Source organism: Cheilinus undulatus, linkage group 13 (genome assembly GCF_018320785.1).
Source record: "Cheilinus undulatus linkage group 13, ASM1832078v1, whole genome shotgun sequence".
NCBI lineage: Eukaryota > Metazoa > Chordata > Actinopteri > Labriformes > Labridae > Cheilinus > Cheilinus undulatus.
The window spans coordinates 20,789,175-20,811,191 of NC_054877.1; the positions used below are offsets into that span (position 1 = coordinate 20,789,175).

Genomic DNA, 22,017 nt, shown 5'->3' on the forward strand with positions numbered 1-22,017 from the left:
TTATGATATATAGCTAGTTTCTTTTAAGTTTTGTTTTTCCCACACTGTTGATTAAAATAAAGACTGTAAGGCACATGGGATAAAAAAGAATCCCAGTATTGAGGAGTTTTAAAACCTTAGCTCCTGATAATCCTCAAAAATTGATTTTCCATTCATTTTACATTTTAGGCTTTTTTGAAAAATCCATAGCTTCTGAGAAATGTGTAGTTGTATGGAGTGACATCACTCAATCAGACATATTCAGAAATAAATAAAGAAGAAAATCCCTTGGCAGCTGCTCCTCAAACTTGTATAATGTAAAGTACCTGTAGAAACTCATGTATCCTGTGTATTCTGCAGCACCTACAGTTAGCTTGTGACTTTTTGCCTACCTCTCTTTGTTACCACATTACTAATTCTGTCATGGAGACAGAGTAAAATACACCAGACTAGCCCTCGCCCCTTCCCCCGCCCACCTGTTGCACAAAGACAAACAGTTGTACATTGCACACTGTCCCGGAGAGGAGGGCTGCAGTGTGCTCTGTCTGTCTGGCAGGGCTGATCCACCCCGACAGAAGGGGATGCCTCCTCACTTTTAAATTGCATTCCTGTGATCTCACATCAGACTCTCAGGAGCGTGCTCAGATGGCTTCTAGGTGTCAAGACTCGGAGCTCACTGTAGATTTAGTCCTCTTGGCCATGAGGCACTCTTTGGTTGGATTAGGAAGTTCAATATTTGTTTCTTGACTGCGCCTGCTTAAAATGTGCTCATTAATGCTTGCTTGCATTTCTATTATGTTAAACATGGAAGATTTAATGTGAGATTTGGACAGGAATAGAAAGTGTAATCTGTACTGAAAATGAGAAAAAAATGTTAATGAATTAAAATAATTCCAAACAAATATGCATGGTTAGGACTGTAAGCAGGGTTTGACGTTAACTTTTTTGCTCACTGGCTACTGTGGCTACTTGTTTTTGAAAAGTTACTAGCCACCGAACATTTCCACTGGCCACAATTGTGTTGATAGGAAATGGTGTTACATGCCAAATTGGGTATGTCCAGTATGAGATGAAGCACATACTCCATCTCCTTCTTTAATGGATACCTAGTTTATACAATTATTAAAACATTGACTTTAAATTAACTTTATTCAAAAAATCAGAAATGCAGATGGTGTCATCTTATTCTCACTCAGACAAATATCCACCAGAGAATGCTAAGGTTGTGACACTGATAAATTCTAGTGGCCAAAGTGGCTAGTTGAAGTCAATTTGGTACCTGCCACAGCTGAAATCAACCCGCATTTGGCTAGTTGGCCAGTGTAAATGTCAAGCCCTGACTGTAAGACATGAGGATAATTTTCTTCTCTCTGTACTTGGAGCTCAATATGTGTACTCATACTGAACTTCTGCTCTTGGTTTTTTTTTTTTTACCCCAACCAGCAGGACAGCTTTATGGTCGACCAAAGCAGTTACTCTTTTTTCTCTTCATCTGTGTTCTGGTTTAGCATTTCAATTATATTGAACTTATTATTTGCTAATGTATAGTGAATTTGATATGTATATACTTGAAATGCGCATAAGATATTACAAATCTATTGGCTAGAATCTTATGGTATTAGATTGGGTGGACACTTGGGTTAAACTATTTTACAAAGAAGTAAAGGAATTAAAGGAATATTTTGGGGTTTTTGAAGTTGGGTTGTATAAGGTACTAGTGGCATTAGCCTCCAGGGATTTCAGGGGAAGCTAGGTTATACAGTGCTACAGACAGGTACAGCTGCTCCACATAAATTATCGAGTTTAAGGTAAAAACAGGCAAAAACAATTCTGTGGCATGAGATCTCATCACACCCCTAGAAATCACTGAAGGCTAATGCCACCACTATTGCCAAGTACCTCACACAACTTAACTTAAAAATTACTGAACTATTGGCCTGTGAGCAAAGGTAAAATTTTTGTCTTGAATAACACTCAAAATAGTTCAGTGATTTCTGATGTCTTTATCCCTTAATATATTTATGTTTTGATAAGATAGGTACACACCCCATCATCTCATATCAGCACGCAGCACCTGCTATTAAAGAAAAACAGCCTCATTATTGTATTAAAGATTTGGAACATGAAATCAAAAACAATGTGCGTATAAGACACTTGGCACCTTATCGAGAAGGCTGTGAGAAATTCCTCACTAGTCCTTTTACAGCACACTTCATTAAATCAACACAATGAGATTATAAACGTGGCAGGCACAGCAATGAGAGAACCTGGAAAAGGGTCACGCAATCTAGTCGAACTTTTTTTTAGGAAACTCAATTCTGCAGCTTGATAATTTGATGCACGGGGACGTTAGAGAACAAGTAGAGGCAAAAGCACTACAGCAGTTAACACTTAAGAGTGCACATTTATCACTCAAGCTCACACATTTTGTGTGGGCTGTAGGGGTCACTACTTACACTACTTACAGCTATAAAAGTGTATCAGTGGACAGCAGATCTCCACAAGATGTGTTGGGTGGCGTGTTTTGGGTCGGGACCATGTGGGACTGGGACAAATGCATATCGCTTAAAATAAATCAGAGTTGAATCTTTCTCACTGCAATTGCAGCATCCAGGTTCAGACTGAAATGCCCATAGTGGGAGAAGGGCTTTCCCAAGGGCTTATCTAAGTCGTCTCTCATTCTCTCCTCCCGGTGTTGTGTCTGTTTCCCCTCTGATATGTGTTTACCCTACCTTAACCTGCCCTGCCTTACCCTAAGTTAACATTTACCTCAGCTTCAGGGGGCAACTGGCCGTATTACAGTCAATCTGGTGGTAAAGACTACAAAATGGATACAATCATCTTGTGTTGTGTTTTGCTTTAATGGACATATTGGTGTTGTCCCAATACAAAGAGTTTCTGCTTCAAAGTTGGACCACACTTGGACTTACAATGGCTTGTTTAAAACATTAAATGTTTCCCTGATTTACTATTTTTTATGTTTAATATGGATGTTTATAAAATAAGAAAGTGTAAAATTGGATTGATGGACCTCTCAGACCATACAGTAGCCCGGTATATATGGATATTGACATAAAAAAATAAAACAAACAGTTTTTCTTGGAGACTGAATTCTAATATACTTAAAGGGACCACTCAAACAGGAGCTACAAAGAGATATTCAGGCTTACATGGAGGAAAACGACAATTGGGAGGTCTCCCCAAGCATACTCTGGGATGCCAGTAAGGCAGTGATGAGAAGAAAATAATTGCAAGATTGACACACTTAAAGAAACTTAGGCTAGAAAAATTGAACAAACTCGAGCAAGAATTAAACAATTTAGAAAGAAAAAATAAACGCAATGTAAATGTTGACACTACTCAAAAAATTACAGACATTGAATGCCAAATAAATGAACTATACTCATTAGAAATACAGAAAAAATTGCTATTCATGAAACAGCGATACTATGAGGTTGGAAGCAAGTCTGCAAAATTTTTGGCTTACAAGCTAAAGAAACTTCAAACAAATAGAGTAATACTCAGAATAAAAGATCCAATTAATAAACAGGTAAAGCACAAAATCCAAGATATTCAAGGCTGTTTTGAATCTTGTGATAGAAATCTATACACTAAAAAGACCAGTAAAGGAGATTCTGATGCAGACACACTCCTAAATTCCCTGAAACTTCCTGTAATCTCAGATGAGCAAAATACAGCTCTGTTGGCAAAAGTGACACTCAAAGAGCTGGAAAGCGCAATAAAAAAAACTTAAGACAAACAAATCTCCAGGATCTGATGGATTTAGTGCTGAATGGTACAAACCTTTAAAGATGTATTATCACCTTTATTGTTAAGAACATTTAATTGGATATTAGAAGAGGGGGACACGCCTCCCTCCTGGCAAGAGGCCGTCATTGCTGTATTACCAAAAGAGGGGAAGGACAAGCTAGAATGTTCAAATTATAGGCCAATTAGTGTTTTAAATCAAGATTATAAACTGTCTACCTATATCTTATTTAAAAGACTTGAAACTATGCTACCTGACATTATCAACTTAGACCACACAGGTTTTATTAGAGACCAACTAGAGACAATATCAGACGTACTTCACACATAATTAACAATATAAAAATGAAGAATATCAAAGCTGTAATACGGGGAACAAAAATGGCTAAATGAAAAAAAAAAACATTAAATGGTATTAAATGCTTATCATGGCCTTTGTTTAACTGCTTTGAAATTGTCTTACCTAGGCCAAGTGGTAATCTGTGGTGCAAAAATGTTGCCAGTGTGGAAGTGCACAAATCTGCAGCTCTTCGAGTATTCCCTAGATGTTGGATTGCAAAAGAGAGGGTCTGTACAGGGGCTGAATTGTTCTTATAATACATGCATAATGCAACACAAAGGCTAAAAGTTGGATATAATTTGGGTGTGGCTGAGGTGACCGACAGCAGGGCATGTTGTTACTGTTTCCTAGAGGGTTCAGGACCCACCAGCACCTTCTCTTTGCCTATTTTTACACTGATTGACTTCTGGCACTAATCCAGGTCACCCACAGAGATGCTTCCCAGCTTGGCTGATCACTTTGTCTTGAACTGAGGAAGGCCTTTAGTGAGCTATAAGATTAAATTATTGACCAGTATAGTTTTCTTAGTGATTATTTTTGACTTCACATGGGAAGGAAAACTGCTTGTAAGAAGTGATCCCACAATCCTGGTCTGCATTGCAGGCTACCCCAGCATTATAATAGCCCCCCTGAAAAACTCCTGAATTCAAGGCAAAAAAGTGAGCTGCAGAGGAGGACAATGCGCACTTAACTTGGATTTGTGCAGTGTGTCTTCATCAACAGATTTCCAAATTTCTAGTATGGAGGCCACCATCATTGACCCTCAGAATGTCTCTTTAGAAACCAGTGGATGATATCACGATGACTATGTTCATGTATTTTACAGTCTTTAACCTGAACACGAAAGTCTAAATGAAATTATGATTAAAAAACACATTAATTCATAGCAAAAATAAAATTATTTTGTGACAAAGGCCTCTATTTATGGAAGCCTGCTTAACTTGTGCCCCACTTGTGGCTGGTAAAAAAGTTGAGGAGTTAGCACTTGTCAGAGGGTTGTAATGGTTCTTGAGTGTGGACTGGAATTGTTAGTGAACAGTGGTCACAGTGGTTATTCATGCTCAGTCACTGCTTGTGTCAACAGTAAATCTCCATTGGCAGGGTAGGGGCACAGGACATTGTAACAGGGCTTTTGCACTTTTAGTACGTACTAAAAGCGGGGTTCCTCCACCGCTGCGTATGCACATATAGCCTAAATGCGCAAATGTGGGGACATTGTCACTTAGATGTACTTGTCAATTGACTAAATTCTCTAAAATTTAAGGTTTAAGCTGTGAGGTTGATGGTTTGGGATGAAAAGAAATACCAATACAGGCCCAGTTATTTGTACCAGGGCTGAAGGATTTTGAAAATTATCTAATTGTGATTATTTTAACTTGCATTCAAATTCAGTATGAAATGTTGTATTGAAGAGAATGATAATTTCCATGCTATTCCCATTTTGTTTCAAAAACACGTTAAAAATAAGGAAAGTAGTTCCACCTAACACGTCAGTCCTTTCTACAGTGACTCAGGTTATAGAAAGTTTTATGTGACGCTGTTTACTGGCAGCCATTTTATTTCTCTTTTTTTCTTTTCTTTTTCTCATTATGGTCATGTGTTTGTTTTCTCATTGTTCTTTCGTTGTTTGGTATTGTTCGGTACTTATTTTTTACATACTTTAAAACTGAAAATTTAAATAAAATATTTTTAAGAAAGAAAAGAAAAAAGGAACGTAGGACTTTTTTAAAAAATTAGTGCCTGGTGTTAGTTCAGGCAGGGTATGGAGTCAAGCGCTGCCATATAATTGAGATCTCACGTAAGCCCTTGTCAGCTGATGCCCAGCTAACTCACTCTAAGCATGCTATTGGCTAATCATTCTCATGCTGCCATATTTAACTGCTCTAGCCATGCTACGCTTTGCTGCTCCCTGTGCAAGCCATTTTTTGCAACCCTACTCCACCCCAGCTCCTCCTTCATTCTACTTCTGACTTAATTAATGTCATTCTGTTGTCACTGATGTCTGCTCTGCTCTGGGCTTTTTACTGCTTCTCTCCCTGCCTTAGGGCTTCCTTGCCTTGTGTTTCACTGAAATTGCTCAGCCATAATTAGTACAACACAGAGAAGTCAATGAAATACATATATCTCTACTTCAGTAGGAACACACAATCTCAGCCACAAGACTTTACAAATCACAGAGATGTAAAGGTGCACAAAAATATTAGTCAGTATGATCCTCTAGTAAGAGATACACATACACATAGAGACATGTATGTGCACTTGCACACACCACTGAACACTCGATATCCTCCAGGCTAATGCCTTGTGAAGATAACACACACAAACACACAGTTGGTGTTGAAAGTCAGGGGTCAACAGATTTAGGAATGTGTCTGTGTGTTTTGTCAAGATTGTATTCACACGTTGCTACATGTGTATTAAAAGAGAAAATGTGACGCTGTTGTTAAAATGTGTTTGGTCATAAGGGACCTGTTGTACTATGTTAGTCTGTTGTTGTGTTAATTGGAAGCCTGGAGGAAATGTGGATACTTTATACTTTGTATATGTGACACTATTATAGAGGGACAAGGTCAAGAATTTGAGATGGGGTGAGAAGGCAACAGGGGGTTGGGTGTCAAACGGTCCGTACCTGTCACAGCTCAACCCCTGACCTTTTTGACACCCACCCACCCATCCATAGCCTCCTCACTAAACCTCCTGGCATGACACCCTGGTTTGAAGCCTCAAGGCTGTAGATTCAGGGAGAGGCAGTGGATGAAGCTGCTCAAGTGTTTTTGCCACAAGCTTGTCAATCTGTTTCATGTCTCTGTACGTCACTGGAATCCTGCTCTGGTGTACTTAGCATGCCGTTGCAATATTTCATTCTCCCTGCAAACAAAATGTAGGTGCTGGGCATGTTTTAAGAGTATGTGTTTATACTGGCAGGACACAGTGATAGAGACAGGCTTGAATTCAAGGAAAGCTGTGCCAGGACAGGCCCTGCCCTCCAACAACTCTCAGTCTGTAGAGACAAAGAGGGGATGACTGGCTGCTTAGTGGGACTTAAGTGGAAGAGTTGTAAAACAAAGTTTGGTGCTCTTGGAGAACAGGAGGAAATAATGTTCAATATAAAAAGAGGAAACCAGGCACTCCGCATGTATAAAATATGGAAGGAAATACTTAAGAGCCTTTATTATAAAGGGCCAATCATTTAAGTCATTGTTTCAACCATGTTGGTCTTCATCAGGGCTCACAGACGCCTGTTCCATTTATACTGAACCTCAGTTGTTTCTGACTAGGGATGGAGATAATAATACCCATAACAATTCCCCTTATTGAGCTGAATCCTTATCAGTACCACTCCTAATGTTTGTTGAGAAGACAAAAATGGTTATTACCCCTGGGGTTTGAAAAATACAGAACCAAGTTTTATACTGTACATATTGGGGATGGAATTGTAACGATAATAAAATTTCATTTCTTGATAGTCATGGCTTGAAATCTCATGGTTATCGAGATTATCTTGGTATTGTTATAATTTGCTGTAAATCTACAAAAAGATACAGATTCATCATTACAAATCATTCAATCAGGTTTTATAGAAAACCCCCACTATGATTTAGATTAGCTGCATTTGGCTACACATGTTTTGTTTGTGTAGATATTAAAAGTAAATATGAAAACCCTATCAAATGTGCATTAACAAACGCACTTTTTAAAAATGTCAGATTGTTTTTACTTTACAGTATTTTTTGATACCATATGCTTTAAATGACAATCATCCATTTTTACTTTTGATAGGACAGGAAAGTACCAAAGTTACCAACAAAAAACAGATATACAAGTCATATTTTCAATCCAAAGCTCATCTGTCTGAGTCCTTACCAATAGGATACCTTGATCTGTGTTTTCCTTTATTTGATGAAAAGACAAAAAACAACAGCCCATTTTAAACTCTGTGTCCTGCGTTGTTGTATACGGCAAGAAGAGACACATGTTAATCAAGGTTAAATAACTTTTGAACCATAATTCATAGACACTTGCTTGTTAAGCTGTTGTAATGACACTATCCACCCCTACTTAGCTCTTAGAGAAGCCTTGAACTTGGGTGACTTTCTGGGGTCTTAAATCCACTGGTATTCCCGATATTGAACATCTTTTTATCCATTTGTAATCAATTTTGATCGTTGATCATTACTGCCATTAGCTTTATCTTTAGCCCCCATATCTATTTTCCACAATGCTTTGTCACAGGCTGTGGCAACCAATGGCCGGCTGTTCCGTCACCACATAATGTTTTGCCAAACAGCACATGTGTAAACACTTTGTAAGTGGAGGAGAGTCTGAGTGACTCATAAAGGACAGAAAGAGACACTGAGAGGCTGTGATGTGTCCCTCTGTGTCACTGCAGACAGGAACCGTTTTGAATAATGACTCAGAAGAAGCCAATTACAAAAAGTGCAAGGAATTTTTTTTTGTAAATATGTGACTCTTTTAAAGACCTTTTGTCACAGAAGGGTTTTTTTTAATCCTTTTGGTCCCAAAGAGATGGGAAAAGAAGTTTGTGGAGGGAAAAAGCCCTAGTCATCAGTGTTTACTGTGTGTAATACATAAAAATCTTTGAGTTTTAATTTCCGTTTAGTTTTTCCTTTTGTCTGTATAGTCCCATAAAATTTTAAAATTCAAGTGACAACACGCAGCACACATATTCTTAAAGCCCAGGTTGTCCTGGAAAAAGGATGTTTTGAGCTTAACTGTGCACCACAGGGTTGATGTTTTACAAGCTGTTTCAGGCAGAAAAGTCCAGGCGAGAAAAAATGGTTAAAAATAGAATATGTCTCAGATTAACATTTTTAAGTTCAAAAGTTCATGATTCGATCAGTCATATCAATTTTATATTGCTGAAAAACAAAAAACCCATTTCACATCCTTACAACTGTATTCATTTGAGTTTCTAGTCAAAAACGTAATTTTCAATTTCTTGATGCTAGATTTGAACATATTGTGACCTTTTATATAGTTTACATTTGCGTTAACATTCACTTTCACTGTCTGTTACTGCATCATGATGTAACTGTAGGCAGCTTGTTAATTGAGCTAATTAACATATATTGTGCCAATTGCAAAACAGATTTTCACATTGGATTCATATTTTTTTTCTTAAAAGGACTTTTGAAATTTGGGAGCTTTTTCATGTGGCCTACTTTCTGAGCGAATGAGGAGCAATGAGATGATTAAGTGCATATTACTACCAAAGGTGCTACATTTGGTTTAATCTTATTCATGATGTATTTTGAGCATATGAAAGTGCTCTTCATGTCTACTTGTTTGTCCATGTCTGACATCGCAGTGTGTGGTGCAGTTGTTAGAGCAGAGGGGATGAACAGAGATGCCTCCTCCTCTTGACATGTTCTTTACGTCCCAGGTTATCCCCATTCACCTCAGTAAACAAACCTAGTTAACATGCTGTGAGGGCATTTTTTAATGCGATATTAGATTGTTGTTAATAATAATGGGTTTCATGATAATAAAGATATATATGGTGTGTGGGGAAATTTATTATGGTTATCATTAATACTGATAGCCATTTCATCTCTAACCCAGGGTTCGATCTCATCCCTATTTCTGTCTGCACTAGCTTTGTTTTTGGAGCATTCTTCTCTGCTAGGGCTGTCAAAATTAATTGCAGAAATTGTGATTAACTAGGGTCTACTACTAAAGCACATATTTTTGAAATCAGGATTAATCACATGATATATTGACCCTTAAAACATACTTTGGTCAATCCACTGAAGCGTCTCCCTGCAGCCAGTGATTAAAGATAAGCACACCACTTCTACTTAATGACTCACTTTACTTTAATACTTGCAGACAGCTCAGTGGACAAGTCAAAACTTATCATCACCCTGTGTTATCAAATATTAACCTTTTGGTTGTCCTGTTGTCCTCTTATCTTCTTTTCAATCTATCACAAGTTTCTTTTTCCATGGTAAAGTTAATGTTAAATCTTGGGTCTGGCTATAAAAGTAGGCCTGTATCCATACAGGAAGTTAAGGCCAGCTCAGACTACACGAATTCAGCCAGATTTAAGCCCGACTGTGACATTGCAGCTTGTCGTCAAAACTGGGGCCTGATTTTGAGAGTCGGGAACGACAAACCGTCTTGTAGTGCGACATAATTAACGACGCGTCCAAGACTCCTTACGATTCCTCACGACCATGATTCAACAAGACTAGCATGTCAGAATTTTTCGTACATCGTCGTATAGTTTGACACCCTGACCTGACGTCAATGACGTGAATCCTGATGTCTAACAACAGGAGAACATTTGCTCCTTATCTTTGCATCATCATTCACAAGATTTACCACTTTTATCACCTTTTATTTCCTAAAACTATGTGAATTTTGGTTTTTTCACATTGTCACATGCATACCTTAGGTTCTATCTGAAGGAGAGCCGGTCCATATTGTCCTCCCCTCGATACATCCATACTTATTATCCATAATTCAATCTGTCATTGCTTCTTATTTTCCTTTTTTGAGCAAAAGACCACTATAATCACAAGGAGCGCTCCTGTTGTAGAGTGATTGACACTCTTTGGCCCGCCCCCGGACAACCTGTGAACTTGCACTCAGTCGCGGAGACGGTGGTGACGTCAGCATACACTGAGTGGTCTGGATCACTCTTGTAGTGTGGCCAGGCTGTCGGCCAAGATGTGACAAGATTTTGGTCGCATAGTCTGACATGGTGCCATCGTGAACAACCAAAAAAATCGTGTAGTCTGAGCCAGCCTTTAGTAACCCTTAATGTAAGACAGTTGATAAATTAAAAAAATGACACAACAGTTTTAAATGCAAAACAGTGGAATTAAAAAAAAGCAAAAGGGATGTGATTAATCATGATTGACTGCAATTCTGAGATTAATCGCAATTTAAAAAATGTTTCTTTTGACAGCCCTATTCTCAACATCACTCAATTACTGCATTAAGTTAAAGCTGGAAACACCAGTGATTAATGTTGCTATATATGAGCTTCAGTGGTATTTATTTGGTTTTATTTGTTTTCGGGGGTCTAACACAACCATGTCTTCTGCAAAAAGCAAAAAAAAAAAATTCTTGTGCTCTTAAGATGCATCATAAAGTCTGCTCCTGACCTTCAAGGCCATCCATAACCTTGCCCCTCCATACCTTTCTGGCCTCCTTCACATCAGCACCCCCTCTCGCACTCTCAGGTCTTCCTCCTCTCTCCACCTCACCGTTCCACCAGCCCGTTTGACCATCATGGGCTCCAGAGCCTTCAGTCGCTCTGCTCGCAGACTTTGGAACTCCCTCTCTCCAGACATCCGTAATATTAACTCTCCCTCCATTTTTAAATCCCATCTCAAAACCCATCTTTTTAAATTGGCATATTCTGTCTGACTGATTTCTTTCAGCCTACCTACACTGTTTCACACATTTTTTTTAACTTATTAATAACTTGTGTAACTGAATATTTTGTAGACTAATTTTATTTCTCTTGTTTTAACCTTTTCTTGTAAGGTGACCTTGAGTGCTTTGAAAGGTGCCTATAAATAAAATGCATTATTATTATTATTATTATGATAAAATTTGAGTTACTGATTTAAGAATTAGGATAAATAAAGCTAATTAAACAACACCAAAGGGCTTCAAGCCAGCTCTACAATCCTCTAATTTCCTATTCTTCCAGAAGTAGAATCAAACAATGTTTGGCTGATAATTGTTGAGCACTGGGAGAATCCCTCATAGTCACCATCTTTGTCTGTCACCATGACAAGTGTAGGAGGAGATTTTCACTGCTGCGTGTCGCTGTCAGCGACAGGTTCCTGAAAGTAGTGGCATGCTCTGCGTCGAGGGCATTAGGAGGGAAGAGGAATGTGACGCTATGTTTGGAATCTGAGATGGGTCTGCATGCCAGCCAGCACGTCTCTAACCACCCCTACCTCCCCCTCTACCATCTCTTTCTCTCTTCCCCTGGCCCTCCCTTAACGTCACGGCTGCCCGTGTGAACTGAACTTCCTCATGGTCCTCAGCAGAAACAGATTATTGATGGAAGGCCACTCTTTTTTTAGCAGGATGACGGCCCACGGCTTGTTTGCTTGGCGTCCACTTTGTTTTTTTTTGCACATCCTGTTGCATGTGGGTGGAATTGGCTTCTGATTAATTTCAAGACACACCCCATTCAAGCGTAGCAAGAGTTTTTAAGAGCCATTTTATGAACTTCCAGACTGTTTTGCCCCCTGGTGATCAAAGGCAACTCAAAAGGTGTTTTTTTGCCTAATTTCATCTCATGGGATAGTATGTTTTTAGTGATTTTAACAGTTTACAGGGAACAAGTTCAGACAGATTGCCCTGCTGACCTTTCTCACCATCCATCAACTTAAGAATGGCTTGAACTTGAGGCTACTGGTTTTCATTTCTTGTGAGCAGAAATCCATCAAGATAAAGTGTATCCTTTTTGACACACTCCATTACTCCACAGCAGAGTCTTTGCTTGTGTTTTCTACTGCTTTGATTCGAATGTTAGCTTAGCTCCCCGCCTCACTCAAGGAGAGATAGCATGCTGACTGTTTCGATTGCTGGCAGGGGTTTTCATCAAGGTGCTGAAGGATGCTAGACGAGTGTGGGCCTGCCTTCATCCCTGTCAAAGGGAACACAGTCTATAGAGATGTTTTTCATTTACATAGCATGCAGTATTTTTGGTTAAGTTTTTTGTTCATTCTATCCCACAGGAAAGTTTAGCAAAAATTCCTACAGTATCCTGTTTTGTAAAATTTTCAGTATCTCTTTGAAATACCAGCACACAGACCTGTGTTGTAGCCTCATAAAAACATGCCAAAGGTGCGGTGATTAGGTGAAGGTGAGGCTTTTATTGATAATGCAGGTGTCACGTGCACATTAGTGTCCCAGGGTTTAAATTTCAACGACACAGACTCCATACCAGACCATAACAAAGAGAGCTATGACTGTCATGATTTACCTTTCCATTGTACAATGGTCAATCAGGCTGAAGTCACCCGCTTTCAAGCCTTGATGAGGATGTTGTTGATCTGCAAAGGAAACATGCTGCACTAAGCCTGACAGAAAGCTCAGTGTTAGCAGAAACAATCATTGGCATCCTCTCCTGCCCTTGTATGGGCTGTATGTTGTGATGATAGCAGGAGATAGAGAGCTCTGAGAACAGACGTGGATCATGAGGGCTTAGCTGATGTCTTTATAGCAACCGGGCTACACCACATTTATTGACTCTATGCTGACAAATGTTGGTGAATTGTGAGTATTTTACTTGAATGGCCACGGAGAAGTGAAACTGCAAGAATAGAAACTCAGAGCAGAAAGCATTGACCTGGATTCAGTCCAGTGAGTAGATTCACAGAAAAGTAGGGGTGTGGATCTCTCCTTCTCAAGACGATTCAATTCACAGACTATGATTCATTAAAATACAAAACAATTCGGTTCTGTCCGATTCGATCTGGTACAACCTTATAATAGAATTAAATTTTAAAAAAAGTTTGCTTTTACAAAAATTAGCAAAAAAGAGGAAAACAAGGTAATTTCATAATAATCTAAGTTTATTTGATCTTATTTATAAAACGGACTAAATACGAGGCCTCCTGTGCTAAAAACCTGAAATTATGTTTTAGAAAATTTTCATCACACCCAGGTGCCCAGATGTCTTACTTTGACATTAAATTGAGAGATAAATATTAAAGTGAGTTTTTACTGGTACATGTTTGTCCTTCTGTACTTATAACCTCCTTAGCATTATTAATCCCAATAACAGTACAAAATAAATATCAAATTTTCCAAAGAAGCACAAATTAAAATGAACTAAAAGTCACAAGGAGATTTTTATAGACAATATCAGTGGGCTAAGATGTATTGATTATAACACCAAATCAATCGCTCCTAAAAACACGTTACGGTTGTAAACCCCGTGAATAAAGGGGCTGTTGTTACAGTGGTAACTGAAGACCTCTCTGAGTTTTAACTCAGAAAGTGTTAATGGTCATGTCTGTTTGTACTGCGTTTAGCGTTAGCATCTTAGCTAAACTCTAGCTCCACCTTCTCAACAGGTGAGATTTATGAGCTGCCATAGTACTTAATCACTTTTCTCCAAAGCATACAGAAAGGCAGACATTTCGAAAGTTAGCCTTCCTTCAGATAAAGTCCACGACTTTTTCCTGAGGTGCAGAACTAAAAGACATTTAGGTGACGACCAGTGAAACACATCCAGCTACCTGGTGAGTGCCTACGGCAAACAGAACTCTTGTTTAAAGGTAAAAGGTCATGCGAGATAACAGACGCTGAGCCAGAGCATGGCGGAACGAGCTCTGAGAACAAGCAGGAGTACCTCAGTGAATCGATCTCTAACGTTAAAAGTGGTCCAAAGACTGGTTCATGACACATTTTTACCGATCCAGGGCTCTGCGGACCGATACACTTGGACCGCTGACGTCACAGACCACTACACAAAAGTAATTTACCTCCGCCAAGGAGTTTATAGTATCGGCAGGGTTCGTTAGTTTGTTTGTTAGTTAGTTGGTTTGTTTGTTTGTTAGCAACATAACTCAAAAAGTTATGGATGGATTTTGATGAAATTTTCAGGAAGGAAATGTCAGAAATGGCACAAGGAAGAACTAAAAAGATTTTGGGAGTGATCACCGTCTGGATCCAGGATTTTTTTTTTTTTTTTTTTTTTATTAAGATTTATTTTTGGCCTTTTTGCCTTTATTTGATAGGACATTGGATAGAGTCGGAAATAGGGAAGTGAGCGGGGAGAGACATGCAGGAAATAGTGCCACGGGCCGGATTTGAACCCAGATTGCCCACATACATGGTGCGCACCTTAACCACTCCACCACTGGTGCGCCCTGGATCCAGGAATTTTTTAAAGGATTCTTTACTGTTGGGGGAGACTGAGCTGCCTTGTTGGAGGTCTGCGCTCTCCAAGTGCTTTTCTAGTTTCTTCTGTGGTGATCTTTTGCATGGATACAACCAATCTCTTTGTTGGGCACACGCTCACACAAGAATGGAAATAAGAATATTTCAGAGTGGCCAATCCTTAACTGAAAGTACAAAAAGAGTACAGGTTTATCCATTATGCCAAAAGAGTGCTTTTTATTCATCATTTTCTTTTTGTTATCTGGTTTTCAGCTCTTCCATGTGGCATACGTTCTCATCAAGTTTGCTAATTCACCTCGCCCTGACCTCTGGGTGCTGGAGCGCTCTATAGATAACGGGAGGACCTTCACACCCTGGCAGTATTTTGCACGTAAGTTCCCATATGAATTTTAAGTGTTGAAGTCTTTATTGTATTTTGAATAACGACACAGTGCTATGTTTGCACTTTTTAAAATTTTGACCAGATGTTTCCAGACATCTCAAATTGAAAACTTAAGGACATGCTTAGCTTAACATTGCTGCATGAGAATTAAAGTCAATGAACAGGGGGGGGGGGGGGGGCATTTTCTAGGCTGATATACAGTGCATTTAGAAAGTATTCAGAGCCCCTTCACTTTTTTTTGCATTTTTCTTATGCTATAGCCTGATGCTACAGTAAAAAAAGAAAATCATTTTTATTTCCATTAATCTAGTTTAATCCCCATCATGACGAAGTCAAACAGAATTTTAGAAATTTTACAAATTTATTAGAAAGAAAAAAAAAACTGAAATAACATACTGGCATTAGTATTTACAACCTTTACAAAAACACTTGAAAAAAAGACTAAGTTAAAACCTAGTATATGGCTGACCGCAACTATCTGGGATGCCTGTTGAAATGCCTGACTGAAATGTGTGTTCTGGCAGAGTGAATTTGTCATGATTGTTAGTCGTTTATTATTTTTAGCCAAAGTTATAGTAAGTGGTTACTGAAATGTAAAAAGCTACATGTTGCCCTGTCTCTCTCTGTCTGGCTTCTTCTGTGTGTGTGGAGATGAACCCTGAGCAGCGTCATTTGCCCTCCCTTCCTGCTTTTCTTCACTGCATCTGAATGGTTAAACACAGACACGTATCTACTCAGCTGATGCTCTTTGTATTCTTTGCTATTACTGCGCAAATGGAAGACAACGCTACAACAAAAGAGAAAAAAACTTCTCCTCTGCACAAGACAAGCTGTCGGTGTGGCTCTGTGCTCTGGTTTCAGCAAGAACAGCGGTCCAGGTTGGAGTAAACTGCAGCTGTCCTATTGCAACACCCAAGCTAAAAGCTAACGGTGGACTACACTAGACAAGTCCTGCGCCATGGAAGAAAGACCAGGAGTGGAGAGAGAACTTTTTTTTTCTGTCACAGAAAGCTTTCAGTGTTGCTCTCTGCACTTGTTTGGATTTAGACACGTAGTCTGGTTCAGACAAAAGTGCCGCTGCAGCTCAGTCCCGGCTAATGACTCCACTAGCAGGCCTGCTAGAGTCATTAGTTGTATACAACAGCTAACCCTGTCCAAACTGATGTTTGTAACATAAATGAATAAATCCTCCTGTTCTCTCAAACCCACAGTGATGGTAACTTAATAAGAACGTAACATTAAGGTTAAATGATTAAAAGTAAGCCTGTTCCCTAAACATTTCTTTGGTCTCACAGTATGTAAAAGTTCATGCAGTTGGACTGTTCCTGACTGTAACAGTTCTCTCCTCATCTCTCTAAATACATTGCTGTCTGTCCTCTACGGGAGGAATTATAAAGCTAACTGGTACTTGGATGTAACATCGTAAATATTTCAGGGTTTGGTAAAAGTTTGAGTCCATTTAACTGGAGTTTGAAGCCTTCGAGGGGTGAGTAGGTCTTTAAGTTAAGTCTGAAGTCACAGACGTGTGCCTTATGAACAGACACACCTCACTCTCTCTGCAACTCCTCAGGAGAAGTAAAATAACTCGTAGTTAGTAGTACTGCCCCGTGTTTAGCTATGTGATGTTTGCAGGTGTTTCGTGTAGCTGCTCTGATATGCTGTTAATGTTTGACAGGGGGCAGATGAGTGTTTGTGAAGTGAGGCTCGAGTTGTGCTACACTTTAGTGATCCCTGGAACATATTCCCAAGATATACGTTCCTTTTTCTAAAAAAAACCCCAGCATTTTAGTCCAATTCAGTCAATTTCCGTGATTTCTACGTTAAATATTAGATTCCGTTTTTATTGGCCAATTACGCAATTACGCTAACACAGAAATCATAGGGCCCTTCATACAGTTCAAAGGAACTGCCTGCAGAACTCAACAGGATTGTTGCAAGGTACGGATCAGGGGAAGGCTACAAAAAATGTCTGCTGCTCTGAAGTTTTGTTTTGAGTTTGCAAAGAACTCCATGTGAAAGCCAAGTGGGCTTTCATGTGTTTTTCACTGAGGAGGCTTCTGTCATGCCACTCTGCCATAAGGCCCAGATTGGTGTAGGGCTGGAGTGATGGTTGTCCTTCTTTTACTTTGTTCCATATCCATCCATGATCTCTGGAGCTCAGTCAGAGTGACCATCGGATTCTTGGTCACCTCTCTTAATAAGGCTCTATTCCCCCTGATTGCTCAGTCTGGTCAGGTAAGTCCTGGTGTGCCAGACTTCTTCCATTTGAGAGTTATGGAGGCCACTGTGTTCTTGGGAACCTTCAGTGCAGCAGAAATTTGTCTGTAGCTTTCCCTATATCTTTGCCTTGTAACAATCCTGTCTCTGAGTTCTGCAGGCAGTTCCTGAAAAAAATGAAGGGGATCTGAGTACTTTCTGATTGCACTGTATGTAATGCACTACATCTTTGCATGCCACAAATCACTTATTTAGGGATGTCGCCCTCAAGTTTAGGATAATACAGCTTAGCTAGTTGCCAAATCTTAAATTCCAGGGATTTGCACATTCTTGACACAGACTTTTTCTATTTTTTGATTGTAAAGAAAGAGACTTGAGGCTGCTTTAGTCTGGTAATTGTCAGAACTGTAGGGGAACATCAGGATTCATGGTCATAGTTTTATACAACATTGCCACTTTAGTCCAAAAGCCCCCCTTTGGTTTCTCTCTGAAATAAGCATAGAAGTCACTTGCTCTGCTTTGTCACCATCATGGTTTGATGTTTAACAAAAAATGTTTTCCAAAGGATAGTTAAGGTCAGTGAGGCTCAGTAGTAATTTGCATATGGTTCAGGAAAGTAATACTATTAATTACCATTAAAACTAGCAATAATGGCCCTAAATTAACCATACAGGATTTTATGTTATCATTGGAAACTTTGAAATAATAACAAAAACATTTCCAGCATGGTATGGGATGAAGATTTTGCAGCATCCACATAAAATCTGCCAGAAAATACTTGATTATACTGGCAGGTGTTTAGTGCAAAAACATAATGGGCCCAACCCCTCACTAAACTTGTAAATGCCACAAAAATGCAGCTTTTATTTTATTATTATCCAATTTGAGCCTTTTTGAAGCCAGATATGGCTTGTGATATATAAAAAATGTGCAGTTGTAATTAATGACATTAACACAGACCCTCTCAGCCATGCCAGAGATACTGCATGTAGAGTGCCAGAGCCTGTGAACTGACACTGCTGAATGAAAAGCAGCCATCTTTGATTCTAATTACACCTGTGTTTTTTCCTGCTGTGACGGATCCAAATATTTGCTTTGAGAAAGACCCACTGGGTGCTCTTTTGTGAAAGAGGAAATCAAAACTTAACAACACAGCTTTCCAACTTTAAATTTATACCAGGATAATTATGAGGTTTTACATTTTTGGAGTGTGTGTGGGTGTGTGTGTGCGTGTGTGTGTAGGTTTGGGGTATCCAAACCCTAAAGTAGCAGGCGGTGGCATTCCTCACAACACCATCAGTCCTTAAAGCTGGACATGAGGATCAGTTTTCCTCCACAAGCACCTTGTCATTACGTTAAGACATACAAGCTGATGTACTATGAAATATAAAAGATTTTAGTACATTTACTCTGTATTGATTTACCTTTCCACTTTTCTTTTACAAATCCTGAAAGCATTCTAATTCATTCCAACAAATGGGAAAAATCCTCACCTTCAAATTGCACAAAAAGAGTTAAAACTCTAGATGATGCAGGACCATATATTTTATAATACACCATATACACCATACACCATATACATTTACACTATAAAATATACACCATAAAAATTACAGTTATTTATTTCTATAAATACACATATACATAGATATATAAATGTAGACACCCGCATATATTTATATATATATATATATATACACATATATATATATATATATACATACCCGCATACACATACAAATTTATATATATATATATATATGTTAAATTAAAAAAAAAAAGGAATATACCGCCTTGCTCATAGTAGTGCAATATATCACAAAATAGATATCGGCACTCCTGTATCACAATATGTATCATATTGATTGACAGATTCTTGCCAATACTCACCCCTATTGTAATTACTAGTTTGTAATGACACACCATTCCCAAACTGCCTGAACGACTTACTTGGAAACATACTCTTGACCTGATGATTCCGAAGAATCTGATTTATGATGTATAATATCCTGGGGGCACCTGAGTTCACAGACTTACTGCACTCAGCTGTGTCATCAGGCTGATAAGCTTATAGTTTGTCTTTGCAATCGTTTTTACTTGATCCAAGTTCATGTTTTTTCAGGATTACTCAAGTCATTACTTTATAGTGCCTGTGAAGGCTTTTTGCTTCCTCTTGCACAAGCTCTATAATCAAGTATTTCCTCATAGTTTGCATATTACGCCTGATTTATTTTCAAATTAGATAGATTGATAGATCAGTAAAGCAACTTTATGTTCATGATTGTTTAAAACAACAGCTACCATTGTTTCAATTTCTAGTTATCAATGTGTTATACAGTACTGACAAGTAAAAGTGTAGCTCAGCCAAAGCATCCTTGTGATATCACCACCATTGCTCTAATACATAAAATGACTATAAAATAAGGCAGACATTAAAAATACCTTCAGTTTTTCTTTTCTCTCTTTTTTATTTTGGTAGATTCAAAGCGTGAGTGTATTGAAAGGTTTGGTAAGCAGCCCAACATTCGTATATACAGTGATGATGACCAGCTCTGCACAACAGATTACTCACGGATTGTTCCCTTGGAAAATGGAGAGGTAACATACGTTTCTGGAAAGCTTATCCAAAATGGCTTTATGGTATCAAAAAGCAATCTTGTGAATAAATGTGTGTTGTCCAGATTGTAGTGTCTCTGGTGAACGGTAGGCCAGGGTCCAAAAACTTCACCTACTCACCACTCCTGAGAGACTTCACGAAGGCCACAAACATCCGCCTGCGCTTCCTTCGAACCAGTACCCTCCTGGGTCACCTGATCTCAAAGGCCCAGAGAGATCCCACTGTCACTCGCAGGGTGAGTCTGATACTGCACATCTTCTCACAAAGGTGTTATGTTGGAAGAGTCATGTGTACCATTTGGACAAGATGAATTTACAACTCAGCACCTGCTCTTCTGCTTACTTTCTGCTGACACAAACACACAGACTCATCTTTGTTTAGGTCCATCGCCAAATCTGTCTGACTATTCCTCCTGATAACTAATCTTACTTAAGACTGGAGTAGATATTTCCAACAGGTGCATAATATGACCTTTTTATTTAAAGCAAAACAAAATTTGACATTAAAAACCCTGCAGCCTTTGATCTGAAATCCTCTTTAATTCTCTTTTTATTAGAACAAGATTCAGAATGTATCATTCAAGCTTTGTAAAACGTCACATTAACATCTCAGTTTTTTAAACTATAACCAACAATTAAAGAAAAAAAATCAAGATATGATCAATTGCTTAAAAAAAGATGCTATAACAACCTTTGACTCTAAGTCACAAGGACTTGTTTTGATATTTTTTCCCTTTAACTAGGTCAAATAATAATTACAGGTCTGTGCTATTGAAAAACTAGAATGGCCGTCTGAGGCGGCAGACCCATGCCTAAGCAGCGCCACTGAGGAACTCACGCTCCCATTGATTACTATGGTGTTCAAAATTGGAAGTCCGAGAAAAAACGAATCTAATTGATTCTTCCCTGTCATGATCCCAATATTCCCTGAAAGTTTGGTGAAGATCCGACTTTCCATTCTCGAGTTACCTTGTACACATACAAACAAACAAACAAACAAAGAAACATACAAAGATATGGAACCTTTTACATAACCCCCTTGCCAATTTCATCAGCATGGGTAATGATATGAAATTTTACATTTAAAGTACAGTGGGAAAAAAATCAAGAAACAAAAGACTAAAACAACACAAACACATACTAATAATTTTTACATTTTTGCTGTGAACCTAGGGGATCTACAAGAGGTTATTTTTGTTCTTGATCTTAACTCAGTTAAAATCGGTCTAATCGATGATATAAGCTCAATCCAGTTTTTCACACAACTCAAAACTTGTCCAGCTCCAGTCTATGAGAAAAAGTTGACTTCTATATAGTGTATCTTGTATAACTGTTTATCAGTCCTCCACCTTGGGTGTATCAGTCTTATTCCAGTTTTTTTGTTATGGCATTTTTACATTTATTTAGCATAATCCTCCACATACATTTGTTTGCAGTACAGTTTAGCTCAGGGTTTATTTTTTTCAAATAAAGTACTTCAAATAAAGCTGTGATTTTCATCCTTAATACCTGTTCCATTTGTGTACTTCAGCCCAAAACAGCTTAAGTGATTTGAAATCTTGTGCTTTGGTTTATGTGGTAGTAGCTTCTTATCTCCTGTAAATTAGTTTGATTTCAACAGTGAAATAATGCCACAGGAATCTATTGTAGACATTATTCCAGAAATGTTACTCAACATTCCTGTCTCTTAACCTCAGTCTTCTTTATTTGACATGTTGTTGGCTGTGCTATCAAGTGCTTTATTGTGTCTTATCTTTTCTAATGCACTGATTCACTCCATAAAAGTTGCCTTAGCTCAGAGCTAGTTGACGTT

The 22,017-nt window shown here is 38.6% G+C and overlaps 1 protein-coding gene across 3 annotated transcripts in view; it reads left to right on the top strand.

Annotated features, from left to right (window-relative positions):
• LOC121520525 (laminin subunit alpha-3-like) overlaps positions 1–22,017 on the top strand; it is a 98,718-nt gene that overhangs the window by 10,244 nt on the left and 66,457 nt on the right. For all 3 annotated transcript variants that reach the window (XM_041804013.1, XM_041804014.1, XM_041804015.1), the window contains exons 3-5: positions 15,242–15,359; positions 20,068–20,186; positions 20,270–20,440. In XM_041804013.1, coding sequence (XP_041659947.1) covers positions 15,242–15,359; positions 20,068–20,186; positions 20,270–20,440 — 408 coding nt within the window. The remainder of the gene's footprint in view (positions 1–15,241; positions 15,360–20,067; positions 20,187–20,269; positions 20,441–22,017) is intronic.